Raw genomic sequence first — 27,928 nt, 5'->3', positions numbered from 1 at the left:
GATGGGAGCAGGGGTGTAGTTTCTCGATTTTTGGGGGCGGATGAGCTTAAATTATGATTAATGAAACGTATTACTTAAGAATAATGACTAAAAATAGGAAATCATGTCCATGGTTAGAAGGCTCAATCCCTTCCCATAACTGAATAGGAAACTATAAGCATCTTGGCGAGTTATGTTAAGTATGTCTTTATGTGATAATTTTATTAGTTTAGCCTCAACCATCATTCAGTGTTTGATGGGCAGGAAATGATACTAAAGCGCAAAAAAACTCCCGAATCAAAAATATTTGATAGTTATGCAGCACTGCATTAAACTTGTCTTTGCTTTTGTGGCTTATTGCATTAAGAGTTTTACTGCGGCGGATTCTGAAATATTTGGCTCCAGGCGACAACTTCGACGGTTCCAAATGTTGTCGGTGACAGAAAAAGCATTTTCTCATCCCAGCCGTAGCCGGTAGCTGAGTACCGGGCGGTGCCTCGATGCGCTGCTTACCTTGGTGTTGTTGGTGATCAGCCGTAGCCGGTAGCTGGGCACCAGGCGGTGCCTCGATGCGCTGCTTACCTTGGTGTTGTTGGTGATCAGCCGTAGCCGGTAGCTGGGTACCGGGCGGTGCCTCGATGCGCTGCTTACCTTGGTGTTGTTGGTGATCAGCCGTAGCCGGTAGCTGGGCACCAGGCGGTGCCTCGATGCGCTGCTTACCTTGGTGTTGTTGGTGATCAGCCGTAGCCGGTAGCCGGGTACCAGGCGGTGCCTCGATGCGCTGCTTACCTTGGTGTTGTTGGTGATCAGCCGTAGCCGGTAGCCGGATACCAGGCGGTGCCTCGATGCGCTGCTTACCTTGGTGTTGTTGGTGATCAGCCGTAGCCGGTAGCCGGGTACCAGGCGGCGCCGGTTGACGTGCTGCAGCGCCAGCCGCGCCGCCGCCAGATCGGCGCGCCCTTCCAGCGGGCCGCGACCGCAAGCCGTCGCGCACCGCGGCGCGTCCAGGTCGAATAGGCCGAGCACGGAAAGCGGACGTCGTGGGCGGCCCAGCTCGGCGGCGCCCCCAGCGGTCTGCAACGGCGTCAGCAGCAGCAGCCGCAACGGCAGCAACAGCAGCAGCGGCGGCGGCACGATCATAGCGGCCGCCCATACCAGAAGAAGGTCGCCCGGCCTCAGTCCCACCTGCAACATGGAGAGCCCGTCATTCCTAACGAGAAAAGGAGACGAAACGCATATGGTAGTGGTAGGGGTGATCACAGCTGCTCAGTTTGGCAGCGCAGCGGACTTTAGCGGGAGAATCCTGAGTTTGATTCCCGGAGGATGCTACGTCCGCAGGTTTAATGCACCGCCGTAGTCGCTGGCGCTCCATGGATAGGAGTCGCAGCTGCTGATGATAGCATGTGGTGATCCACATAGGATAACGTATGCTGAAAGCCGATGACGACTGCCACGCAATGAATGTCGCCGGTTGCCATTAAATGAAGGCTGTGGTGGCGGCAAGCCATGGTGCCGAGTGTGATTTGAATTCAAGTCTTCTGGCGCCGGCCTCTGGTCGCTGGGGCGGCAAACCACGGCGCGTCCACCTGTGCCGCGGCCATCGCCACCCCACGAGAGCCACGTCGCATTCGTCTCGCGTCTGTTCATCGATCCCGGGCCAAACGACACCCGCAGCGCCGGCAAACATCGGGCCGTGACGGACGTAGCGCAGTCGAGACAGAGGCGGTGCCCGGCGTCACCACCACACACCGCCCGCCGCCACCGGTGACGCGGTGTGGTGACCCCCTCACAAGGAGATGATGTGAGGCGCGCGCTTGGCAGTCACACTTCAACATGCATTTACCACATTGTGGACGACGGGTAGATTGCCGCGATCGTCGTCTGTCTTCGAGAGCTGCGTAACATCATTGTAGGGAGATTACAGGTGGTGATGGTTGCTTTTCATCGACAGTTTGAGATGGAACCCACTCAACGTGCTGTGTACTGTTTACACCGAAATTGTTATGGTTCAACGTAGCATATGCCCTAATGTCACTCTTAATATAAGTTTATAATTACGCAATTACATTCGGTTACTCTAACCGCGGCTTCTCATCATAGAATTACCTTCGGTTGTTTTAAAAGGGTGTCAGACCCTTTTTTGGTTTTCAAAAAAGCGCCTGCATGCTTTTCGACCAGCCTTCATTTGTTGGTAGCATTGAAAAGTTAATTTATGGCTTAGAACAACGATAATTTAATAAAATGACTCTTCTCATCTACGGTATCGATGGCTGTAAGCGCTGAACGAGTGCGAACGCAGCTCTTTAAGAAGACCATTGCACCAGTCAGCGGAACGGAACTGTCTCGACCTGAGCGTGTGACAATGACGCGTCCGAAACCCTGTTCACAACGCACAACCGGAATAAGCCACCTAGGTGACTTTCATGGGTGATCCCAGGTTTGTGTTACTAATAAGTGTGGTAATGCGATACAATTCGTTTCATAGCATGTTTTCTTCATTGCCCAGCTAAAATGTTCAGGTGTTGTTCCGTAGTACTTGTCCAGCAAAATTTGCTGCGCGAACTACCCTGACTTCCACTCTGACAACCAGCATGGGCCTTCTTCCGCCCCCGCGCGTCTGCACTGGCCACCGTAGCCCAAAAGTGGCCAGATTGTAAGCTGCCTAGGTGGGTCACGTTTTCAATCGATCTTAGAGGAAAGTGAAAAGGTAGCTCGAAGAATGCGATCCACTGCGGATGAAGCGGAAAAAGCATTGCGTGTATCTTATGATATCTTGTTACGAAAGCTGGCAAGAGCGCTGGTTATGAAACAGGAGGATCGATGTTTGATTGTGTTGTAAGGTATGATTTGCTTTGCGACGTGATTCCATGCGATCGTGTGGTACACAATTCAGCGATAATTTTCAATTCATCGGTACCTTGCTTACCTCAATTAATCGTCCGCTGCGCTGATATTGCTGTCAGACTTTTGGTCACATAAACAGAGGGTGGTGGCTGGCAATTTATGTAGTAATGGCATCCCTTGGCGCTCAAATGGGAGTTGGTTGGTGTTCGAAGGAGAAGTCTCTCTTAAAGTTAGGAAGACATTTCCGAAGCCTCAGCTCACCAGAAGGCTCGCAGTTTTCTATGATTTGCTATTGAAACCTTGTATGGAGCTAGAATATCGCGGATATTGTGTTGCATTATTTTTGTCGGGGTCTTTGAATGCTATAAATTGTGTGGAAAATTTTAAGTTTTTACAATGCTCTCATTTGGAGGGCCAACAAAAGTGGAACATTATGTTCAAAATTGACACTGCCATGCTGTGCCTACTTTAATTTTCTACTACAGGACACAACAAAATTGTTCCCCAAAACCAGGAATCAAGATGAAATGGCTGATTCTGCTCCAAAGGGATGGGTAACTTACAGACACATAAATACAAGGGCGGTCCTTTTTTGGCAATTTTGTTATGAGATGACAAATGTGAACTTATATCAGGGTAGAGTCAGAAACATGATGAGAAGCAGAAAAGTTGTACGAGAACTGGCAACGCCTTTAGCTTGTGCACACCATCCAAGAAGAACGAGGACTTCCTGCCCAATGCTAGAGCCATTTTCAGGTAAGGTTGGCGATTTTGTGGTGCCTCCCCAATTATAGCACAGCAGCAATCATAGTGCTGTGCTCAATCTGTATAACTGAGCACAGCACTATATAATATGTTGGATTGTGCAGTAGTTATATCATTTCTTAACCAACAATTGTCACACCGGGTGGTCATCATCATTTCCATGCTTGCGTCAGATGAGACATGCCTGCTATTGCAATTAAACCATAATTTTCCTTAGAAAATAAAACGTACTGTGTAGAAACCAAAACGTACCAAGCGACTCTGCGTCTTGCAGGGTTCAGCAGATGCACTACAGGGAACCACAATGGGAGGGCGCTGCTGCGAATTAATTACAAACGTCCTGATCTCCCCAGAGCACTGTGGAAGTCAGTCGGCGGCGGCGGATGCGTTTATCTCCTGCAGATCTGGTGCATCAAGGCGTAAACGGGCCAGCGGGAGAACAATCCGAGGGCGCTCTTCAACAGCCGCCGCGGAGCGGTCAGAGTGATCGCTGAGCACTCGACTGGGCGGCTAAAGTCCCGCCGGCGCCGCGTTCTGAAGCGGTGAGAGCACCGCCACTGCTGCGTCCTGCGACCGCATTCGCAGTGGCCGTGCTCCGTACTCGTGCTCCGAAACGGCGGGGAGGGGAGTACCGGTCACAAACGAACGGCCAGCGGCGGGCGGCATGGTGCCGATCGACCGAGGGTGACACTTGCACTGTGGCCATTCGCGAGTACCTGAAGAATGCGTGCGCCACGGAGCCCCGCATCAGTCAAAGTCATCCTGACGGAGCCCGAGTACCTCGCGGTCGGTGGCGGCTCCCGCACTCCCGTTCACCACAGAATTTCTCTGAATTGGTCGTAACTAGACGCCACCCGGTGTTGGCACCGAGCTAGAGGGATGGACTTGCGCTGTGTGTGTGTGTGTGTGTGTGTGTGTGTGTGTGTGTGTGTGTGTGTGTGTGTGTGTGTGTGTGTGTGTGTGTGTGTGTGTGCGTGTGTGTGTGTGTGTGTGTGTGCGTGTGCGTGCGCGTGCGTGCGTGCGTGTGTGTGTGTGTACGTGTGCGTGTGCGTGCGCGTGCGTGTGTGCGTGTGCGTGTGTGAGTGTGTGTGATGGTGACCGCGGCGAGCGGCCGCGGAACCGCGCCAACTCGTGGTCAGCGGCCTCTGCCGGCGGCGCGGTGAGCACTCGCTAAACGTGACGCTGCTTGCTGGCGGCCCCGATAGAGAACAGGCCGGACGTAGTAGCCCGCTGGGCCGGGTCCCAGCCTGAGCTGCACCACACGCAGCACATCGACATCGGGTGCATGCAGGCTTGAGCGATGGGAAACGACGCGCTGGTCATGACACGCGGCCACCAATTACGGCAGGACATACGGGGTGGGCACCGGACGGATCTGCAGGAGATAAACGCGTCCGCCGCCGCCGACTGACTTCCACAGTGCTCTGGGGAGATCAGGACATTTGTAATTACACCGCACCACCAATACCACCGATACGGCCGCCTGGAACAAGACCAGCCCGCTGGTCGAGCGGCAGGGCCACCGGTGCACCGCGCTCGACGCCTGCCTGCGCCGAGTGCGGCAGACTGCTGTCCGGAGGCGGTCGCTGGCTGCGGCCGGCTGTCAGAGGCCAGTTTCCGCTCACATTACGTCCTGGTGCTGGCTGTACATGGCAGTACTGAACTGGCTATAAACGACGACCCAAACCGGTCACGCACATTCGCGACTGCCGCCCTCTGCGTCATTTCGACGACATCTAGAATGCACTCACACAGCTGCTTAAGAGCTTTCATCTGAAGTCAGCCTTAGAAACGCGACCTGCTGAGACTGTGTTGCGACGACGCGGTTATGGCCTGCGGGGTGATCTGACGCAGCAGCGTCGGCCGCCGACCGGATTCTGCTGGAGGCGTGCCTGCCGTCGGCGTGAGGCGACGGTCCCGGCGCAATGCTCGCGCTCAGGGTGGCCGTGCGTCTGTACCCGCACACTCACCCTCACCCGCAACAGGTGTGGCTCTGGGCACTGCTGAGAGCCGCACTGCCGCAGCTGCGACCTGAGCTATCAGAAGACGCCGACATCACCGCCAACGACGCCGCCCAGCACCTGGAAACGGCGGCCAACGAGGAGAGCGTCGGCCCGTCACGTCCGGTCTGCCCCGTCGGGAGGCCTGGGGCTGCTGGAGATCAGCCTCCTCCCCTCCTTGCCCGACACAGATGAAGGTGAACCACGCCTTGCGTGGATAGGTTTTGGATCATGTCCCGTCTTAGCGCGGCAATTTTGTCGCCGGTCGTGAGTCCGGTGCCCACCGCGTGTGTCCTGCGCCCGTCGCCGACGCTGCGGTGCAGAGGACCGGGAATGACAGCAAAACCGAAGCGTTGGAGCCATACATAACTACAGATTATTTTACTCGCAGTACCTAGATTGCCTGGCCACGGGCTGTTAAAGGACGTCCGGTCAGGCGCTTAAGCGTGTACAGGCGTTTGGAGGGCCGCGATTAAAACTGTGCCTTTGACTAGTCCCCACGCGCCGTTGGCCTGGTCATCCGGAACGCGGCCGAAGACAGAGCTTTCGCCTGGCTGCTCCATAGTCGGTGGGCGTACTCTGTCAGACCCAGCAGCCTGCCAGTGACAGCACCTACCCGTCTGCTGTCTGGGCCGCTGGTGCCATCTAAGCGCGTGCGCTGATGGCTGGGTCTCAATCTGACATGTCTGCAGGTGGACCGGATGCTTCACAGCCAGTTGCTCACCGACGAGGACACAGCGGTTCAGCACGCCGTGCTGCGCCGGCCAGACTGCGTTGTTGCTTTGTGTGACCTAGTGATGGCGCGCCTGGACCGGCTGGACACCGAGCCGGATCGGCGACAGGTCGTGCTCCGTTGGCTGCTCCGCCTGCGCCTGGCGACCGGCTGGCGTACCCGCTTTTCGCTAAATGTACAGAACACAGAAACCGCCAGCACAGACAGAAAGAATACGAGTAGAGGTGGTAAAATCTTCCAACTTGGTGGATAAGACCGGCGAAAAAATGTATTCATTCAGGGGAAGCTTGGCGTCAACAAATTTTGGGCAGGAAATTTAACTGACAGCCACGACCGAATAAAACTGAATTATCTGAAAAACTATAATGAGGTCTCCATACACGTACATATTTCGTCACGCAACACGAGCAAACCTTTTCGTGGAGTCCCTTTACCGTACCCGACGGCAACATGATGCCTTTCTAGGTTTCATCTCAACCCAGGGACAAAATTACACCATGGTTTTCAGTTGGTCGCTCGCTTTGATAACAGGTCGGCAACAAAGCAGTGTATTTCTCATGGCACGGCGGGTCGGCCAACTCGATTTTTTACAAGCCGACTCACAAGGTCCCAAATAGACAGTAAAGAGTGCTGAAAAAGGTCTAGATATTGGGATTCATTTGGCCGCAAGGGTGTGTTTCAGTTGCTACGATGTGACTGACATGAGGTGAGCGGCGACTTTCAATGCACCGCGACTTCATAAGCGGCATTCGCATTGCAGTGTCATAACTGCCTGCCTAGGATTTGATTTGTTGGGCCTTGTTTACTTCGTTGGCGGTGCCGCGATTCAGCATACTGCCCTCAGCGACGAGAGGCATTGACAGTATAGGGTAAGCCGGCGAGATGATCCGATCAGGTTAGAAATTGCCTTATGATTATCCAAACCGCCTTTTCAAGACACTAAAAAGGCTGTTGACACTTTAGCAGTCACAAGCGACCAGCCTTCCTCCCTCTGAAATGAGCCATGGATGCGATGTTGAAGTCTGATGGCACTCGTTATGAAAGGGAGTGGCTGGAGGCGCTATTGGTTCTGAGGTGCATATTTATGCCATTTTTGCTTGCATTATGCCATTTCCGGCCGTTTGCAAATTAAGATGAATAGAAACATGTAAAAGTGAGCTGTTATTGACGAGATCTTACAGTTGGTAAGAATTGTCTTCTTGTTAACTGACCCTTCTAGACCAGGTCCAAGATAAAATTTTCCTGAAAATCAATCTATTTCAGCTTGCATGCTCATATTTACGAAACCAGGACGCGTAGAGACATTGCACGAAAAGTAAGCGTATTTCTTGTTCGATTATGAGTACAACTGTGCGTAGTTTTATCTGTTTCGTGTCTTCATTTATCATGCAGGGCTTCGTGACTGTAAAAGTGCCAGACCGCAGCGCGGGGTTCACAAAATCGTCGCATGCCGGGTTGGACTGTCTTGCAGTGCTCTTAAAAGGCATTGCCACTCCGAAACCGAAATTGCAAGGGGCACGTTTCGGGTCTAAACATACACGCAATGAATGCCCCAGAGGCCACTTAAAATGTGAGCGAGCCAACAAAATATGTCGGTCTTGTATCCTCAGAAATCTTTAGGGGAGGGGGGCGTCGCACCACCCTTCCCCTCCTGTCGGGGCGACTTTGTTGTTGGGGAAGAACTAGCAGCGTGATGTAAAGTTATTAACAAATTCCAAGGCAACTTACTTGTTGGGGCACGGCTTTTTGAAACGGCTGTTGTTGAAAGGCGCGTACTAGGTTCATGACGTGCTATCTGGACCGCCGAACAGTTACCTAGATTGTCCGAAAAAAGCTATGGGTACTACTGTCATTGCCTCGCTTTAATCACGCGGCCTTCCACGCGCAGGTCTTCAGACATGTTACGCGCTTTTCGTACACGCATCAGGTGTATTTTCATGACTGGACCCAGCATTTTGAGGGATACCAACCTTTTCGCAGATGTTTGTGCCTGGTGCGTAATAAGCGACCCATGATCTTCTTGAATGAAAAACCAGATTTCCCACATTGTTGTGTGATGTTTTTGCACGACACTCGTGCCGGACGAGCCACCACGCGGTAGCGAGATATGCAAGTAAAAACGAAGAAACGTGGACAAACCTTTCTTTTGTCGTGGGTGGATTAGAGCCGCCGTTATTCGTTTGCCCTTACGGAGAGATCTAAATCATGTGGTTTTTCGCGAAGCTTATCAATGACTAGTGCAATGATTACGATGGGTAGCAAAGATGGTAATGAATGAATATTTTAAGGTGTCTGTTCGCAGAAAATTCCCTGAATGTATCAAAGTGGGTGTTTAAAGCAGCTACTGCAATTTCACTCCATATATTACTTGAAAGCACCCATTAGGATAACGTCACATTATCCGTGAAGTGGGATAGTTGCCAATTTTTTTCCTATGACACCACATAAATTGTTGACATTTCAAAGCTATTTTCTCTCATGCAAGTGGACTACCGCTCACACTCCTCCACAGGCAGTCCCATGTTCAGGGTGTTCAGGGACAGGTCTCGGTGCTGCAGGTCGAATCTAGTTGAGACGAGCAGGTTGTTGCTGATTTTGACCTTCCGTCTCAAGATCTTCTTCAGCTGCCCTTCCAGCTGTGGCGGCCTGCCAGATTTTGCCACGTGGATGTTCATCTTCAGGAATATCCGGCCGAAGGCACACAGCATCAGGTGCATCTCGCCGGCAATGACCCAGCTGGTGGCGATTTGGCTTAGCAGCGTGCAGCCCTTCATGTCTTGTCAATCTGCTGCCTTCATTTTCGATTCCTCGGTGTCTGGCTCAGGGCGACAATGGGGTCGATGATGCGCAGCTCCCCTGTTCGGTGTGCTTTCTGGTCTTGTGGACGCACCGTCCACATAAACAATCATAAATGTGCGGACATAAAAAATCACGCACATCTCCGACCATACCGAGCACCAGCAAGACAAACTTGGGGTTAGCGCCCCGGTAGAATTGGGCGGTAATACCGTTGGTGTCGCGCAGGTCCCCAAGCCTCTTGTCGATCCGCATCAGAACGGCTACCAGCTCGGGATTCTCGTCGCCCTCGTCACGTTTGGCGCAGGCCACGACGCTCACCGACCGTTGGACGACAGTGGACGGATCAGTTCCACGGCGATGTTGACGTACCTGACCTCTCGGTAATTCGTGCTCTCGCCACTGATTTTGAACCAGGGTCCGTCAGGTCGATCAACCTTCCGCCCGGTCAGCGAGCACATTACGGCTGCCAGCAGGGGCGACTGCGACGAGGGTGGACAGCAGTCCACCATGTCGCCGCCTCGCTCGACCTCCATGTCGCATACCACTCCCGCGTAACCCGCCACATTGGCGAACCGGCCCGCCGGCCGCCGCGACGCGACGCCGCACTTCGGTCGGCGGCTCGGTGACGTGAGGCGGGCCACCGTCACCTTTTTGGACGCTTCCGATCACTTTACCTCCATGCGAAAGCCTACCCGACTTTCGACGCGTTTACAGACTTTTACAAACGCTTGCTTTTCTGCTGCAATGTTCTTCACAACCTTCCGCGAACGACAGTCCTCTGCGACATCTTAATCCAAAATGTAGCACCCACCTTCGCACTGTCACTCGAACTTTGATCGCGAATCTTAAAGCTGACTTCGCTTCCGTCCACCAGCTCTTCGATACTCCCACCGGTGTTTACGCTGATAAGATACAAGCCTGTCAGTTTTAACTTTCAATGGGTTTAGCTTTAAACAGCGTTCTTTTTCTAATGCTGCAAAGCTATTTCATCATAGTTTTGAACGAAACATCAAATAATTATACGTTAAACATGGTCACTTATAAGGGATGCATACACACTGCAAAGAGCTAACGCGTCACCATCCTACCTCCACATTAACTCAAACTTCTTTCCAACTTTCTCCGAGTTACTCGTCTGCGTCAAGCAGTGTGAATATCCATAATGATACGCACTCTTATTTATGTTGTCACTAGTAGAGTTCCACTGTTAGTTTGAAGTAATCTGCAAGACATGAAATGGTCTGAACTTCCTGAAACGCCCCAAATCAATACAAATTCAAGTTAAAGCTGCATTGGATTCCAAAACATAGTCTACCATACAAGCCATTTCGGACTACGCAATCTGCCCCTGCCGCAAATACGTGTTTCTCCCTTTAAGTGTTGGTCGGCACTGTCGCGGTACAGGCAAAGATGTTTCTGATTGGATCAGCACTGCCAACGCAAATGCGCTAGGTCCCGGCCAATTAGCCACAACCAGCCAGTTGGCAGCGCGCGTACTGGAGTGTACGTTTACACCCTAGTCTTGCTCTGCACAGGGGTCTGGGATGAAGAAAGTTACCGGTGCAACTGACAGTTTTTTATTCGTCGCTAAAGATTCTCTACTGGACCATGTGCATCATGTCTGCTCATTACGCTTCCTACGTTGACAGTTGGGATTGAGGCACGTAAATACCGTGTGAGCGAGGTTTGTGTTCGCTTTTATTCAGCACCATGCTGAACTTGCCGCCTGGCAGTTGGCATGGCATTCGCAATCTACAAAACATGACGAACCTGTACAGGGTTTGCTATGCCAGGGTTGTGGCAACACGTCTAGTTTAGGGCGGCGTTTATAGTTATCTTGGCTGGAATGCCTGAGTGTGACAGCCGAATGAGAAAACATGGAATTTCTGAACTGAACATGTCGAATGTGTATAAGGAAAATATGCGCGTTAAAGGAAATGTTCCACGTTTTAAATGTTAAAGCAAATGCCAGATACGGTGAATTAAACTAACTTATAACCGTGAATATACTTATAGGTGGAAAAGACTGCAACAGGCAATACGGCCTCTCAAACTAGTAAATACGTTTCTCAGTGCGACATTGTTTGATTGTGCCATCTCACCTTGCACAACATTGGTCGGAAGTCAATTCAGAGCTGTTATATCGGAAAATCTTGGTCACAAACGCCAGCTATAAACGACTCGACTGTTAAATTTGTATTGGCCTTGATCGCTGCGTGGCTAGTGGAATGACAGGATTGAGGTAACTTCATTATTGCATTATGGATACTTGCGTAACCTTGAAGTAGCTCCCCCGAAATAGTCTTCACACATCCACGGGCGCGTAATTCCGAAACTAGAGGAGTTCAGGCCTTTAAAAGGGCAAGACCGTGAACTGCACCGAATGACCTTCAATATGGCTATTTTAGTTTAAAACCCCATACAAATGTGGAACGCTCCCATTAAGAAGGGCTGGGCTGTGAATTGTACCGAATAATCTTCAATGTAGCTTGTTCTGTTCAAAACCTCATACAAATGTGGAATACTCATTGGAATATGTAGTAAAAAGTCCGGTCTCTAGTGCCTATAAATGGGCATGGGTGTGTAAATCCGTGATAAAAGTGTCAACAGAACAACCTGTATATCTACTTAAGTTGAAAATACACAAATCAATAAAGGTGGTAGAGCTGGTGATGGTTTTTGGACCTTGGAGTTTTCTCTTAAACTTATGAAGTTTAGTAGCCGAATGTATTTGTCTTCGTCACCTGCCTGACATTACCATTTTAACTTCTGAGCCCATAAAATGTTTAAACGATGAGCTTAATTCCTTCCATTAAGTGTCCAAGAAGGAAAATACGCTTGCTGAATCATAGTTCAAGTTAGGTACCGACCCCATTTCTACCGAATTTATGCTACAAATACATGGTCTTGTATTATTTTAATGGGATCCCAAGTTTCTGATAATCCGCTTAACAGTATTTTTTCTTATTGGTTCGCATCACTGCAGAGGAACTGAGCTCACACTATTGCTGATACCGGACCTATCACATTTATCCATGCTGTGCCTTATTGCGAGTCTTGAAAGGTAAAAAAAGGAGAAAGAGGCAATGTTCTGATGTCATTGAGTTATCTCAGCCAAGTGTGATTCGTGTTTTTTTTTCCATGTCGGTGGTGTATGTAATACTTGAGCCTATACTACTGGGATATCTTACTAATGTCATGCACATGCGTCTGTTGTTAACGCCAAGCCATATTCCAGAGAAGTCAAATGCATTCTTAGAACCCACTGAGATTACAACCATTTGTTCAATGAAAGTAAATCCTTAAATAAATTAAGGCATACCAAAAGTATCACGTTCAGTTCACACGTTGTAAGACTATGTAAATTGACAGCCGATCATCAGGGATTCACATGGTCAATTTGTTCCTGAAACGGATGGAATCGGTGAGATGAAAGCATTTTGAACAGAGGGTTTGGGGGAGATGGGGTTCTAGATTAGCCAGACACAGACTGGACCTGATTGTAGAAATCCCGTCAGCAAAAAAGCGGGCGAAATTCACAACCCCTGTTCTTGTGGTCCCACCATCCCCGTCTCGCGCACGCACTGGCTGTGCTCCACATAGAGCTACGTCGTATTGCCGAAAGGTCCGCGGGAGTTGATGGTCTGTCGCGGCCACGCCGGCCACAGACCTGAGCCGCTAATCTCGCCTGGTCTGGTTCTGACAAACCATTATCCGTGTGTGCCTGCGCACAGCGCACGTCTGTGGCTGGCCGCCCGCTCCGCGTCCTCCGAGAGGATGGGCTGGCCGGGATGCGGGGGGGGGGGGGGGTCTGAAGTCTGGTATGAAATATGGTGACAACGCCGCACATTTTGCAACTTACCTTTGCTTTTATATCAGATAACGTGCTCCAAACATTTCATGCTGATAAGCATACATCTCCATTTTCCTGTATCATCATTCATTTCTCAAAAAAGCATCCGAGGGATCATGTAACAGTGCTGAATTAATACAATTGCTTTTGGGCTATTTTATGGTGGTACTAGCTGCCCAGGTAATGCTGCAATGTTATGCTTATATGTGTTGAATATTTCAACACCACAATTGGACCACAGCAATGCAAGCACTCCTGCAATGAAAAACAGTAAGGTTTTCAGGATCAATACTAAACAAAACTGAGAACAACGGTGGCTAGCCACTCATCCCGCAGCACTCAACAGCCGGTAGCCTATGCCACACTCTTCGTAGTTGACTCGCTGTGCAGTAACTGAATCATTTTGTGATCAATTATAATGCAGAGCGCTTAAAATGAGCCATCATGTGCAAGCTGTGAGATTGTGTGATTTGGCAACAACATAACGTATACCAGTTCAACCTAGATGCGTGCGAAAATGCTTAAAAACAACCCGATCTTACAGCCCCAGTCCTACTACACTGAGCTTCAAGCGTTTTACGGTTGATAAACGCGATTACACTTAATCGTCACAATCACACTAAGGATGCCGCTGGCACAGCATTGCCAGCTTGAGGCACAACCTACTAATTTGGTCTTGATCCCGATTTGGGTATGCTTATAATACGTTTTGATGCATACCAGTCAAAACTTTGGAGTGCCCAGTGTTCTACTGCCCTGCGCGGGATGGTTATGATCTGCGGGCTGAGGGCCCATGTTCGCCAACGCTGCCTCTGCTCTCGGTGGTGACGGGGAAAGAGCCGCAGACGGGACAGATCTGGTGGGCCTCGTGGCACAGTGGGCGCAGCAGACCTAGCGGACATATGAGCAACCGCGCCATACCGGCCATGCTGACGGGGAACGAGCCGCAGACGGGACAGATCTTGTGGGCCTCGTGGCACAGTGGGCGCAGCAAACCTAGCGGACATATGAGTAACCGTGCCATACCGGCCACGTTGCGAGCAATTGTTTATGGGTCGTATACGGCGCTAACATGGAAGCAAATATATTGCGGCTAAGATTTGTTGCATTAGATTATTGCGCACCACATGCGGAAGAAAAAAAGTGTTTTTTGCCAGGAACATTATTCACATGGATAATACAGAAGCAAAGGCCTTATTCCTCGGAGAAAAATCAAGAGAATTGAAACATAGATGCATTGATATTCCGGCGCCATGCCTCCATCAAAACGAGTAGCAGAAGTCATTTCTGCTACCCTTTTCCCACAGACATGAAGTAGGTCGAAATATCTATGTATCTATATCTCCATTCTCCCAGTTTTTCTCCGCGGAATATTGATGTATTGATGTTGTCATGCAAGGTATATATATATATATATATATATATATATATATATATATATATATATATATATATATATATCACATATACATACATTGCATATATGTACATGCATATATATATATATATATATATATATATATATATATATTTATATATATACCTATGTATATAAAGGCTATTGACAATTATCAGTCTGGGTGGAGATTATTGTTGCACTGGCCGGTCCCGCTATACGGAGAGCTAATTAATTAACTGCTGATTTTAGTTCAACATCATTATACCAGGAGGTGCCGTTCAGACGGCGCTATAAAGTCGGAATTGGTTATATTTATCAATGCGACCAATGCTTGTTTGATACTGTCGATTACTCAGTTCTTCCTGGCATGGGAAAGGTACATTAAGGTCAGCGTAAAACTCTCAACTTACAATATTGTGAAGCCTTAAAAGGCGTGAGATAAGCGTTATTACGATTAAATCGTGTGACATTTTAAAGGTCAAACCTGGTAACATTTCCAATTGGAATCTAACTTTTCATGGATAACCCGTATTTTCTCAAAAGCAGCGACACCTTAGTAATAAACTTCATGGTGATTAAGTTTAGTATATCAGGCTACAAAACCTCTTTGGAGTGCATTTCGTGAAAGAAATACGCGTTTTGACACTTTTGGTAGAAGGTCAACTACATGATATAAAAAATACATCATATATCATAAACAATTGAGGTCGGACATGTCAATCTTCAAATCATGTGCAAAAAAGCGTAAACTCAGCTGTCTAAAGTTTCAACATCGGACCGAGACAAGCAACAGCCATTCGGAAAACACATTGGGGACGGAGGGCTTGGATCACTTTCGTAGGATGGGGGGAGGGGGGTTAACAACCTGTTCAAAACGGTAAGGTTTCCAGTGCAAGAGGTCAATGGCTTCGGCTAGCTAAGACGAGATGTCTGTTCACTACAAGCAAGATATGAATATGACGCAGTGAGTACACAAAAAGTGGGCAAGCCATACATAGGAAAACTTGTAGTCATAATCCGTCACTGAGCCAGCATGCCTATTATTCAGTACGCAGTATAAGTATTGTGCGCTACTTCAGTTACCAGGCGACACAAAGAAAGGTAAAGTAAGTGAAGACACACGAAATCTGTTGCGAGCCACAATATGTAATGCTGCTTCATATACGCATTCACCATAAATACAGAATAGCTTTTCACCTGGAAAGATGAGATAGCGTCAATAACCGCAATGCTGTTGACACCATTTACTGAAAGAAAAATGTAGTAAATGAAGTGCAATTTCTGAAAACTTTGGTGCCAAGGACGGAAAAAAATTGTTTTCTACGCCATTCTTCCGTACTTTGATCAAACTGAACACTGATATATTTAGCAACGAAACCAATTAACCTGCTCTTTAATCTTGTTTTGCCTGCCTTTTGCCTTCAACTTCAATCTTTAAGCAGCCCCATCCGTGCGGTGCAGGCGAGCTTTCCCGTACCCGAACATCTACGGATCGCGACGTGAGTCAGCCGGGTTAGCTGTTGCTCTACGCTGTTAGAGGTCAGTTAAGTGTATGGTAGAAACAGGCAAAAATATTTGAAATACAATAATTAGTGTTGACAGCTCTGCCCGCTGTAGTGGCAGTTATCTGCACCTTCTTCTTTTTCGAAACATGACACACTCAAGTTTGGTAGGCATACACTAAGTTGTTACTTGTGCAAACGTGATCTAAAATGTTCATGAATGTCAGCTCACGTCATCTGACAGATGTGCTCTAGTGCATTGGCCTATTATGTTATGGCCGTCATAATTTGCTTGTGTGTTTACATCTGAAACAATATCTTAACACGTACTAAACCAGCACCTGCAGACAATGCTGTACATTTCAAACGTCCAGCAGTTTCTACTTGTTACCCTACCGTAACGCTTGACTGAAGCGGCATAACGTTTCGTTCATGGAATATGCAAAAGTTATTCAGCTCTGTAGTTACAGATGACATTGTTTTAATACTGACCTTGCTTGGCAACATGACTCATGTTAAACTGTGCCAATGATTGATGAGCATGTGCCACACTTTACTGCTTGAACCCACCGGGTGTTGCTGTGAGTCTCAAACCAGTCACAGTGAGAAGTGTATGCTACGAGTCGAATAACTGGTGGGGCACGAAACTGGCGCATTATGACTGATTTGATGATATGATGACTGATTTAAACGATAGGCAGTAACTATATTTTAAATGTTAAAAAAGAAGGCATTCATCACACGTGCGTCTGAAAAATTGCCAACACATATTTGTGACTGACCAAAAATGAAAAGGGCTTGCATTGGGTCTCGGTCGCCCAAACTTTTGGGCTCCCATTGACATTACTCGTGTGTACACTCGCAGGACTTTGGAAAGGGACACGTGAGCAACGCCCAGGTGCGCCTTCTCACAGGGTCGCCAATCGGCGCAACATCGAAACTTCACCTGCTGGTAACTAAAGGTTGCCTCCTTGTTCAAAGTGTCGGGAGCGATTTGCACATAATTTTGCTCGAAGCTTAAAGGAAATGTTCCACAGTTGAATGTAATGAGGCAGGTATCAGATATGACGGGAAAGGCTTATAACTGTTGGTAAGCTTTCAAGGTTCAAAAGTGACCCTAAGTACCACAATTTCAAATTTTGTAAAGATGCACCCATTGCGTCACTGTTTGATGGCGTCATGGAATGCCTTTGTGACGACAGCAATTACCGGCAGCATCTGGCAACCAGACCTAAAGAATACTTTGAAACACACGAAACCTGACGCCAACCGACCATCCTCGTCGCGGGGGCTGTGTCGGGTGGCGGATTAGTGGGGGGCTTGTTTGCGGATTTTTTGTCTTGCTGTTGACCGTAGGAAAAGCTTTGGAGGGCTGTATGACATACGCAACGTAGCGATCGCCAGCTTTTATGGCAGATTATTAATATCATAGCGCGATATGCTGTGCTGCTGCTGCTGCCGCTATGTTGATGATTGCCAATACTTTATTGCCGACCCATCGTTGCATACAGTGCTGTAGTCCTGACATTGATATCATGTGATGTGCACAGTACTTTCTGCATTATTTGTAACTGGAAATGCAGTGTCATGCGAAACCTAATAAATTTGTAACTTTGCTATGGATTGATTGCCACAGCATTGCTATTGCTCTGGTAAACATGGTAAGGTTAGGCTACCAATAACGTTTTTTTTTTTGCTTAGGATTGTTTATGCAATTAATAGTTAGCTCTGATAAAACCATTCTGGTGCAATGACATTCTTCCTGTTGATAGTCCTTTGGCATTGTGAAATCAGTTGTTACCAGCCAGTCATGAATTACAAGCTGCCGTTTCATAGGCTTGACATCAAGTAATCAACCAATGTGGTATATTGTGTAATGACACTGGTTTACAGCTTCATTTTGGCACTTCTTCAATGCTGTACTGTGGCATGACATAATGAACAACGATATGGTTTCTGTACTGCAATCCACGCTGCTTTCATAATAAATTTCATCATGAAAAGATGGGTGGAGTGCGCTCTCTAGTGTTAGCTCCCCATCTGGCATATGACTGACTAAAAACACATGATACAATATACAAACCACTTTCAGCAAAGCAGGAAACCAATAAGTAGTGTCACTTGCTCAGCCTGTTTTGATAATCCACAAAACGTAGGCGAGAAAGGTACAAGCACATCTTTCACTTCCACAGTCATGTAACATGCTCCAGCCATCAGGATGGTTTACTAAAAACAACAGGAAAATTTTACACGTGGTGAAATGACACTGCAAGCATGCTGACCTTGCACAAGGCTGGAGACATGACAAGTACATGCAATTATCGTTGGATGGGCAAAATGCAACGCAGTGATGAAGCTGTCAGTGTATACCAGGCTCATGATAAGCATGTTATAAAGTGTTATCCAAAACACCAACAGCAATGCTTTTCCACCTTTCTCAGCACCCAGCGTCTCACGCAAGTTGCAGTGGCTATGTCATTGATGACTAACGAGCAATGCTCGGCTGTATAAAAAATGTGAAGACAGCACAATGTGCATCAGTAATGATACAGCTCTATATGTTCAGAATTCTAAAGGGAAAGACAATTTTGCAAAGCCATATAATGTGATACTATACTGAGCATGTCCATTAATAAGCTGCACACACCAGCCCCAACTGCCAAAATGAATTGCTGATATTATGACATGCAATGGATTAAATACATGCTGTTTTACCTCAATAGGTTCAAAATGTTTGCAAGATCATAATGAAATACCAGCTTGCCTTTGTGCATCCCTGCAGCATAAGTGCTAACGCTTCTCTTACTTTGTCAGCGTTCCTTCATCATGTTCAAACACAAACATAAAGGTAAAGGAAGTTATTAATATACCACATTTTATTGGGAATCAGTGGACTTAAAAATATCAAAACAATGTCCTCTCGCAGAAGTACAGACCTCACGCGTGCACTCCCCATCACATCAAGATCAATACAAGCCACTGGCACACTCCATCAGTGATCACACAAAGTTCAGGCCCCGATTCACACTCTTTTGTCAAATTATTAATTAACACTCTTTTATCTAATAAATTTTGTCTCGCACTTGCACAACTCGCGTGACTGTCAAATTGAAGGTTTTTCGCAATTACCGCACAGATTTTCAGTCACAACACAACATTTCACTATGACCTCCTTTCAAAACAAAGTCCCAACGGGGGTTCATGGCAATGCGGCTCAAGGGGTTGTACCTGTAGAGCACAATTGTTTTGTTCCAATTTTACATTTGTGGTACAACATGTGTGAAATATCTAGTGATGCATATATATATATATATATATATATATATATATATATATATATATATATATATATATTTATGTATATATATATATATACGATCATGGTAGTGTTTCCCTAGTTTTATAATGTTTTGCCAACCAATAAACCCGTGCAAGGTTCTGTACTGCGTTACACAAGGCGCTAACCGAGCTGTCTGTAAGAAATACGTCAGTAGAAGAAAAAAAACGCCAGCGGGGGACAAAAGACAGATCTGCCGTTGTGTCTTCTTGGTTATAACTTACGGGAGAGTGCTCGTTTTTTGGGCGCCGCACTTGTTTGCAGACCTTCGCGTTCTTTTTTTTATAACATTGACCTGTGGCCTAGAAATTCACGACGAATGCCGCGCAACCCGAAAGTGCTCACGCTTACGTTCGCGACACGCATTCCGTAGCGAAATCTTGATAATAGCCAATCATCTTCCACGCATTGTATCATACGTGCCGCATCTTCGCTTTTGCGAATGTACCAACGGCCATGCTGTTTTGATCATAAGCAGAAAACAGCCTGTAGTATGACCGCAGATGCTTATCATGAGCCTGGTATACACTGACAGCTTCATCACTGCGTTGCATTTTGCCCATCCAACGATAATTGCATGTACTTGTCATGTCTCCAGCCTTGTGCAAGGTCAGCATGCTTGCAGTGTCATTTCACCACGTGTAAAATTTTCCTGTTGTTTTTAGTAAACCATCCTGATGGCTGGAGCATGTTACATGACTGTGGAAGTGAAAGATGTGCTTGTACCTTTCTCGCCTACGTTTTGTGGATTATCAAAACAGGCTGAGCAAGTGACACTACTTATTGGTTTCCTGCTTTGCTGAAAGTGGTTTGTATATTGTATCATGTGTTTTTAGTCAGTCATATGCCAGATGGGGAGCTAACACTAGAGAGCGCACTCCACCCATCTTTTCATGATGAAATTTATTATGAAAGCAGCGTGGATTGCAGTACAGAAACCATATCGTTGTTCATTATGTCATGCCACAGTACAGCATTGAAGAAGTGCCAAAATGAAGCTGTAAACCAGTGTCATTACACAATATACCACATTGGTTGATTACTTGATGTCAAGCCTATGAAACGGCAGCTTGTAATTTATGAGTGACTGGTAACAACTGATTTAACAATGCCAAAGGATTATCAACAGGAAGAATGTCATTGCACCACAATGGTTATATCAGCGTTAACTTTTAATTGCATAAACAATCCTAAGCAAAAAAAAAACGTTATTGGTAGCCTAACCTTACCATGTTTACCAGAGCAATAGCAATGCTGTGGCAATCAATCCATAGCAAAGTTACAAATTTATTAGGTTTCGCATGACACTGCATTTCCAGTTACAAATAATGCAGAAAGTACTGTGCACATCACATGATATCAATGTCAGGACTACAGCACTGTATGCAACGATGGGTCAGCAATAAAGTATTGGCAATCATCAACATAGCGGCAGCAGCAGCAGCACAGCATATCGCGCTATGATATTAATAATCTGCCATAAAAGCTGGCGATCGCTACGTTGCGTATGTCATACAGCCCTCCAAAGCTTTTCCTACGGCCAACAGCAAGACAAAAAATCCGCAAACAAGCCCCCCACTAATCCGCCACCCGACACAGCCCCCGCGACGAGGATGGTCGGTTGGCGTCAGGTTTCGTGTGTTTCAAAGTATTCTTTAGGTCTGGTTGCCAGATGCTGCCGGTAATTGCTGTCGTCACAAAGGCATTCCATGACGCCATCAAACAGTGACGCAATGGGTGCATCTTTACAAAATTTGAAATTGTGGTACTTAGGGTCACTTTTGAACCTTGAAAGCTTACCAACAGTTATAAGCCTTTCCCGTCATATCTGATACCTGCCTCATTACATTCAACTGTGGAACATTTCCTTTAAGCTTCGAGCAAAATTATGTGCAAATCGCTCCCGACACTTTGAACAAGGAGGCAACCTTTAGTTACCAGCAGGTGAAGTTTCGATGTTGCGCCGATTGGCGACCCTGTGAGAAGGCGCACCTGGGCGTTGCTCACGTGTCCCTTTCCAAAGTCCTGCGAGTGTACACACGAGTAATGTCAATGGGAGCCCAAAAGTTTGGGCGACCGAGACCCAATGCAAGCCCTTTTCATTTTTGGTCAGTCACAAATATGTGTTGGCAATTTTTCAGACGCACGTGTGATGAATGCCTTCTTTTTTAACATTTAAAATATAGTTACTGCCTATCGTTTTAAATCAGTCATCATATCATCAAATCAGTCATAATGCGCCAGTTTCGTGCCCCACCAGTTATTCGACTCATAGCATACACTTCTCACTGTGACTGGTTTGAGACTCACAGCAACACCCGGTGGGTTCAAGCAGTAAAGTGTGGCACATGCTCATCAATCACTGGCACAGTTTAACATGAGTCATGTTGCCAAGCAAGGTCAGTATTAAAACAATGTCATCTGTAACTACAGAGCTGAATAACTTTTGCATATTCCATGAACGAAACGTTATGCCGCTTCAGTCAAGCGTTACGGTAGGGTAACAAGTAGAAACTGCTGGACGTTTGAAATGTACAGCATTGTCTGCAGGTGCTGGTTTAGTACGTGTTAAGATATTGTTTCAGATGTAAACACACAAGCAAATTATGACGGCCATAACATAATAGGCCAATGCACTAGAGCACATCTGTCAGATGACGTGAGCTGACATTCATGAACATTTTAGATCACGTTTGCACAAGTAACAACTTAGTGTATGCCTACCAAACTTGAGTGTGTCATGTTTCGAAAAAGAAGAAGGTGCAGATAACTGCCACTACAGCGGGCAGAGCTGTCAACACTAATTATTGTATTTCAAATATTTTTGCCTGTTTCTACCATACACTTAACTGACCTCTAACAGCGTAGAGCAACAGCTAACCCGGCTGACTCACGTCGCGATCCGTAGATGTTCGGGTACGGGAAAGCTCGCCTGCACCGCACGGATGGGGCTGCTTAAAGATTGAAGTTGAAGGCAAAAGGCAGGCAAAACAAGATTAAAGAACAGGTTAATTGGTTTCGTTGCTAAATATATCAGTGTTCAGTTTGATCAAAGTACGGAAGAATGGCTTAGAAAACAATTTTTTTCCGTCCTTGGCACCAAAGTTTTCAGAAATTGCACTTTATTTACTACATTTTTCTTTCAGTAAATGGTGTCAACAGCATTGCGGTTATTGACGCTATCTCATCTTTCCAGGTGAAAAGCTATTCTGTATTTATGGTGAATGCGTATATGAAGCAGCATTACATATTGGGGCTCACAACAGATTTCGTGTGTCTTCACTTACTTTACCTTTCTTTGTGTCGCCTGGTAACTGAAGTAGCGCACAATATTTATACTGCGTACTGAATAATAGGCATGCTGGCTCAGTGACGGATTATGACTACAAGTTTTCCTATGTATGGCTTGCCCACTTTTTGTGTACTCACTGCGTCATATTCATATCTTGCTTGTAGTGAACAGACATCTCGTCTTAGCTAGCCGAAGCCATTGACCTCTTGCACTGGAAACCTTACCGTTTTGAACAGGTTGTTAACCCCCCCTCCCCCCATCCTACGAAAGTGATCCAAGCCCTCCGTCCCCAATGTGTTTTCCGAATGGCTGTTGCTTGTCTCGGTCCGATGTTGAAACTTTAGACAGCTGAGTTTACGCTTTTTTGCACATGATTTGAAGATTGACATGTCCGACCTCAATTGTTTATGATATATGATGTATTTTTATATCATGTAGTTGACCTTCTACCAAAAGTGTCAAAACGCGTATTTCTTTCACGAAATACACTCCAAAGAGGTTTTGTAGCCTGATATACTAAACTTAATCACCATGAAGTTTATTACTAAGGTGTCGCTGCTTTTGAGAAAATACGGGTTATCCATGAAAAGTTAGATTGCAATTGGAAATGTTACCAGGTTTGACCTTTAAAATGTCACACGATTTAATCGTAATAACGCTTATCTCACGACTTTGGAAGGCCTCACAATATTGTAAGTTGAGAGTTTTACGCTGACCTTAATGTACCTTTCCCATGCCAGGAAGAACTGAGTAATCGACAGTATCAAACAAGCATTGGTTGCATTGATAAATATAACCAATTCCGACTTTATAGCGCCGTCTGAACGGCACCTCCTGGTATAATGATGTTGAACTAAAATCAGCAGTTAATTAATTAGCTCTCCGTATAGCGGGACCGGCCAGTGCAACAATAATCTCCACCCAGACTGATAATTGTCAATAGCCTTTATATACATAGGTATATATATATATATATATATATATATATATATATATATATATATATATATATATATGCATGTACATATATGCAATGTATGTATATGTGATATATATATATATATATATATATATATATATGCATGTATATATATGCAATGTATGTTTATGTGATATATATATATATATATATATATATATATATATATATATATATATATATATACCTTGCATGACAACATCAATACATCAATATTCCGCGGAGAAAAACTGGGAGAATGGAGATATAGATACATAGATATTTCGACTTACTTCATGTCTGTGGGAAAAGGGTAGCAGAAATGACTTCTGCTTTGACCGTGATCGTGATCGCATAGGAATGACCGTGATCGCATGACGTTTCTATGAGGTCATTAATGCCGAGACAACTTTGAAATAGGTTCCCAATAAACCTTTTCGCACTTTTGCGGACTGTAGACTGTAACTCAGCAACAAGAGCGTTTTGAGTCTTAAAAAAGGCATGACCGTGAATTGCATCAAAAAGTCCTCAAGATGGTTGTTTCAGTTCAAAACGCCTTACAAATGTGGAACATCCCCTTTAAGTGATAGAGTTGGTAGCAATTCCCTTTGATCTTGCTTCCGACACAATATCATGCGCATCAAACATGAGTCGCGTTTACATAGCATATTAAAAAGGTTGCCAGACTGCCACGAACCTTGGCAAAACACGCACGCCGTCCGGCGTTAACAGTTCCCAAACGGGACGATGTGCTCAATAAACGCAAGCTACAACTTACTCACGTCGTTTCTGCATGCCTTAGGACATAGGTGTAGGAACGTCTCAAAAAGTGGGGGGGGGGGGCCGAAATCAAGGTGTACTTCAGGAACTTCTGGAAAGCAAGCCCGATGACCGGGGGGAGGGGGGGGGTAGAGATGGAGTTTGCTATCATTCTTTATTCAAGTGTCATTGTTGCTATGCTATGCTAGATCTACATCTAAAGCTGTTTCTTACTGGTGTACAATCTTGCCCATTACACGCGTCTACGCCATTCGGCAAATAAAGCCAATGAGCTTCTCACATTGTCGTTTCTGGGGAGGCAAAATTCGACTAGCGGGAAATCATTTGGGTCATTAAGGAGGCATCTGCCTCCACATGGTAGATGCTAAAATACGGCCTGGACATAGGCTGGTAGGAATTTCGAAAGTCAATCGATGGCTTACACAGTGACAGATTTTTCATGCGCCTTGATTTCGCTGGCTTCTTGTCAAAAGATATGACTTATCGCAGTATTCTAGGCGGAAACAAATATGGATGCTTGAAATACCAAAAACAATGTAACAAAAACCGTAAAACTGGGGATCCTCTTTTAGGAACAAAGCCACATAATGAAGGCCTGTCTGTCATATGTTTTCTTTTCTGGACCCTGCTCCCGTCCACCGTCATCGGCCAAGGCCCTGGCCCGACCGTCTCCCACATGCCTGACTGTGAACTGATCGCATGGCTGCTTTGTTGCATATTTCTGGACCAGCATGACTACCAATTGGTGTGTGAAACATTTACTGAGCACCTGTAACAGAATCTTTCTCCGAATCATCTTTCCTCACAGCACACCACAGCAGAAAAATAGCCTCCGGGAATCTGCCTACTTTAGGTATGAATCGGGCCAACGAACATTTCTTTGCCCATCATTCAACGTAGACAATTTTGTAAACCGACAGAATGCAGACCCTTTGTCATAATTTTTATCTGGGTTCTACAGACATTAAGGACATCGCGAAGGTTAAGTAGATCGATATGTCTGATCAAAATTTGAAGATAAAAATTTGATCGCAGATCCAGTGGTCAACAATGTGTATTAAACGTCGCCAAGCCATGCTTGTCTGGAAATGTTCACTATTCCGCCAAAATCGATTAGTGATACAACTTATGTCACATTTTTTTAACATGCGCGCCCTCAAATCGCAGCAACAAAAATCTCCACACCAGGCGTTCCAGTCTCCATGGTCCACGGAGCGTTAGGCCAGCGGCTTATTTGTAGCCTTGGCCCACCGGTGGACGAAAATGATGACACTTTTGAAATAACTGCCTTTAAAGGTATTAATCGATTAGTAACACAATTATTTGACGTAATTTTGAGCATACGCACGCGATAATCCTAGAAATCACCTCGACCCCATGCGTTGCAGTCTCCCCAGGCCGCGCAGCGTCGGTGCAGCAGCTAATATTGAGCTGTGGTCAATGTGTGGACGAAAGTGATGACGCTTCTGAAAGTAGTATCTTTGAACGCTTCATGACATGAAATCTTACACTCAGAAAGCAGTCTGGGCTCATATTTCACGTGTGCGATTTTTAGACTGATCATAAGAACGGATTGGCCTTTAAAGCACCGCGCAGTGCGGCTGGTATCTGGTGGTTGAACAGGAATAGTAAAGGTAGAATCTCTATGCTTCGTGTTTCTGTAATTATGAACTCGTCCAGAAGACAAATTAATACGACGCCCGCCTGGTGGTACTCGCAGTAACCGAAGCCACTCGGTTTTGCCGAGGCTGCGGCCCAGGTCGTCGATGTCCTTGCTCTCAAGGCTGTGGGCGGGCATGTTCAAACATTTTGATGTTATTTGTTTCACTAATTCATTCTAAAAAATGAACGTTCTCAGGCAAACATGGGATGGCCTTGTTTTTTCTAGGCTCATTTCGACCCACTTCACTCAGCAATAATGAGGCTCCTACTCTACTCAACAATGATGAGACCCTCTCATTTCCTTCCGAGTAAGGGGCCCATTAAGTAGAACACCAGGGGTACATTGCCGTTTCCGGTCAAGGGCTGAATGGCCATTCCGCCCCATCGCATTGCCTTCTGGCTGTCGTTTTGGCGACAGGGAGCAGTATCTCCTGGTCCATACGGAGACCAGAAGAAGGATATATCATATCACATTGTTCAGAAGACCTCCCTGACACAGGAGACCATCTGACCCGCACAGTTGGCCTTGGATCAGCATAGAAACCCTGACTGACGCAACAAAATCCCTGATCGCCGCAGGTGGTCCAAAAGTTGTCACATAGATCCCTGTTTCATGCTTTTTGTGTTCTTCAGAGATATTGAGGACTCCCGGAACGTAGATAGTAGATGAAATGGGGTTCCCAAATTTGTATTAGCGCAGCTAATCCATGTTCGTCTTAAAATGTTCAAGATTCAGTCAGAATTTATGACGGATAAAAACTATGTAACTTGGTTTGAACATACGCACTCGCAAGTCATAGCAACAACAGCCTCGATACCCGGCGTTACAGTCTCCATAGGCCGCGCGGCGTCGGCCCTGCGGTTGTAACATTGAGCGGCGGCCAATGAGAAACCGAAAACGATGACGCATCTTGAGGAAGATGGCTGGTGAACTACGTAGATTGTTTGATATGTTTAATGTAGTGCTTATATATATATATATATATATATATATATATATATATATATATATACATATGATGTGTTTAATGTAGTGCCATATGTGTAGTGATACATGTTAAAAGTAAGCCAAAGACAGCCTTAAACTGAAAAGTGGCGGGCTAGCTAACACTGCTGTCCCCCCCCCCTCAAAAAGTGGGGGGCGTGGCCCCCTGCCCTCCCCCCCCCCCTGTTTCCACGTCCATGCCTTAAGAAAGCAAAACCTTCCCAACAACGCCTCAGCCTACCAGCCACAACCGCAATTCAATAGACATCCGTTGCCGCACTGCCGTCCTTCCTCTCTGCGCGAGTATTGCGTAGGTCAGGGCTTGAAAATACCGCGTCTGCATGCGCTCCATGACTCCGTGTCCATGCGAACCAGTCCGCGTTCAGTTAACAGCCTCGCTGCATCTTTCAACCAATCAGCGTCGAGTTAAAACATCTGCAGATTATAAAGACGTCAATGTGGTAGCGAAAACACTCTTCCTATTGGGCTTCTAGGGCGCGACATCAAGCATGGTAGTCTAGTACAAATTGCTGTCGAGCGGCCATATCTTCGTACTCGGGTATAGTGCGGGCTGTTTGAAATGTTTCCAAACATTAAACCTTGGTCGACACGATTCGTCTTCTAGGGCGTCCAAAATCATGTTCGGATATAAAGCCGAATACTAAGTACTGTATCCGGCCGTGATTTACGCTGAGAATCATAAGATACCTGGATAAGGTGAACCCCGCATTCAGACGATGTTGGTGAGTGCTGATTGATCTGATGAGGGCTGCTTACAGGACTTGCGCACAATAAAAGAAATGCGACCCTCCTTCATCGTCACGTGAACCAAGACCTCCCGACCAATGCGTCAACTCACGAAAGTGGACGCACGCCCTGCACATTCGCGATGATTGCTTTGGCAGTTGAAATTTTCATAAACGATGCAGTTGTTACTCAGTTGTTTTTTATTTGGGGGGCGGGAGGCAAGTAATTAAAGTCTACAGCAAGTTTTTCCATCGCTCTTCAACTCAGTCACGTTGTTTCTGTAAACATAGGCG

The 27,928-nt window shown here is 46.4% G+C and overlaps 1 protein-coding gene across 1 annotated transcript in view; it reads right to left on the bottom strand.

Moving 5' to 3' along the window:
• LOC119107978 (gamma-aminobutyric acid type B receptor subunit 1) overlaps positions 1 to 9,095 on the bottom strand; it is a 97,687-nt gene extending 88,592 nt beyond the window's left edge. Inside the window, exons 1-2 of the mRNA XM_037231566.1 lie at positions 8,822 to 9,095; positions 838 to 938 (exon numbers count right to left, since the gene is read on the bottom strand). Of these exons, the coding sequence (XP_037087461.1) occupies positions 838 to 938; positions 8,822 to 9,095 (375 nt within the window). The remainder of the gene's footprint in view (positions 1 to 837; positions 939 to 8,821) is intronic.
• Positions 9,096 to 27,928: the final 18,833 nt, after the last annotated feature.

This window comes from Pollicipes pollicipes, unplaced genomic scaffold, assembly GCF_011947565.3.
Source record: "Pollicipes pollicipes isolate AB1234 unplaced genomic scaffold, Ppol_2.1 Scaffold_6686;HRSCAF=7923_pilon_pilon_pilon, whole genome shotgun sequence".
Taxonomy (NCBI): Eukaryota; Metazoa; Arthropoda; class Thecostraca; order Pollicipedomorpha; family Pollicipedidae; genus Pollicipes; species Pollicipes pollicipes.
This window is presented reverse-complemented; position numbering and strand designations above follow the sequence as displayed.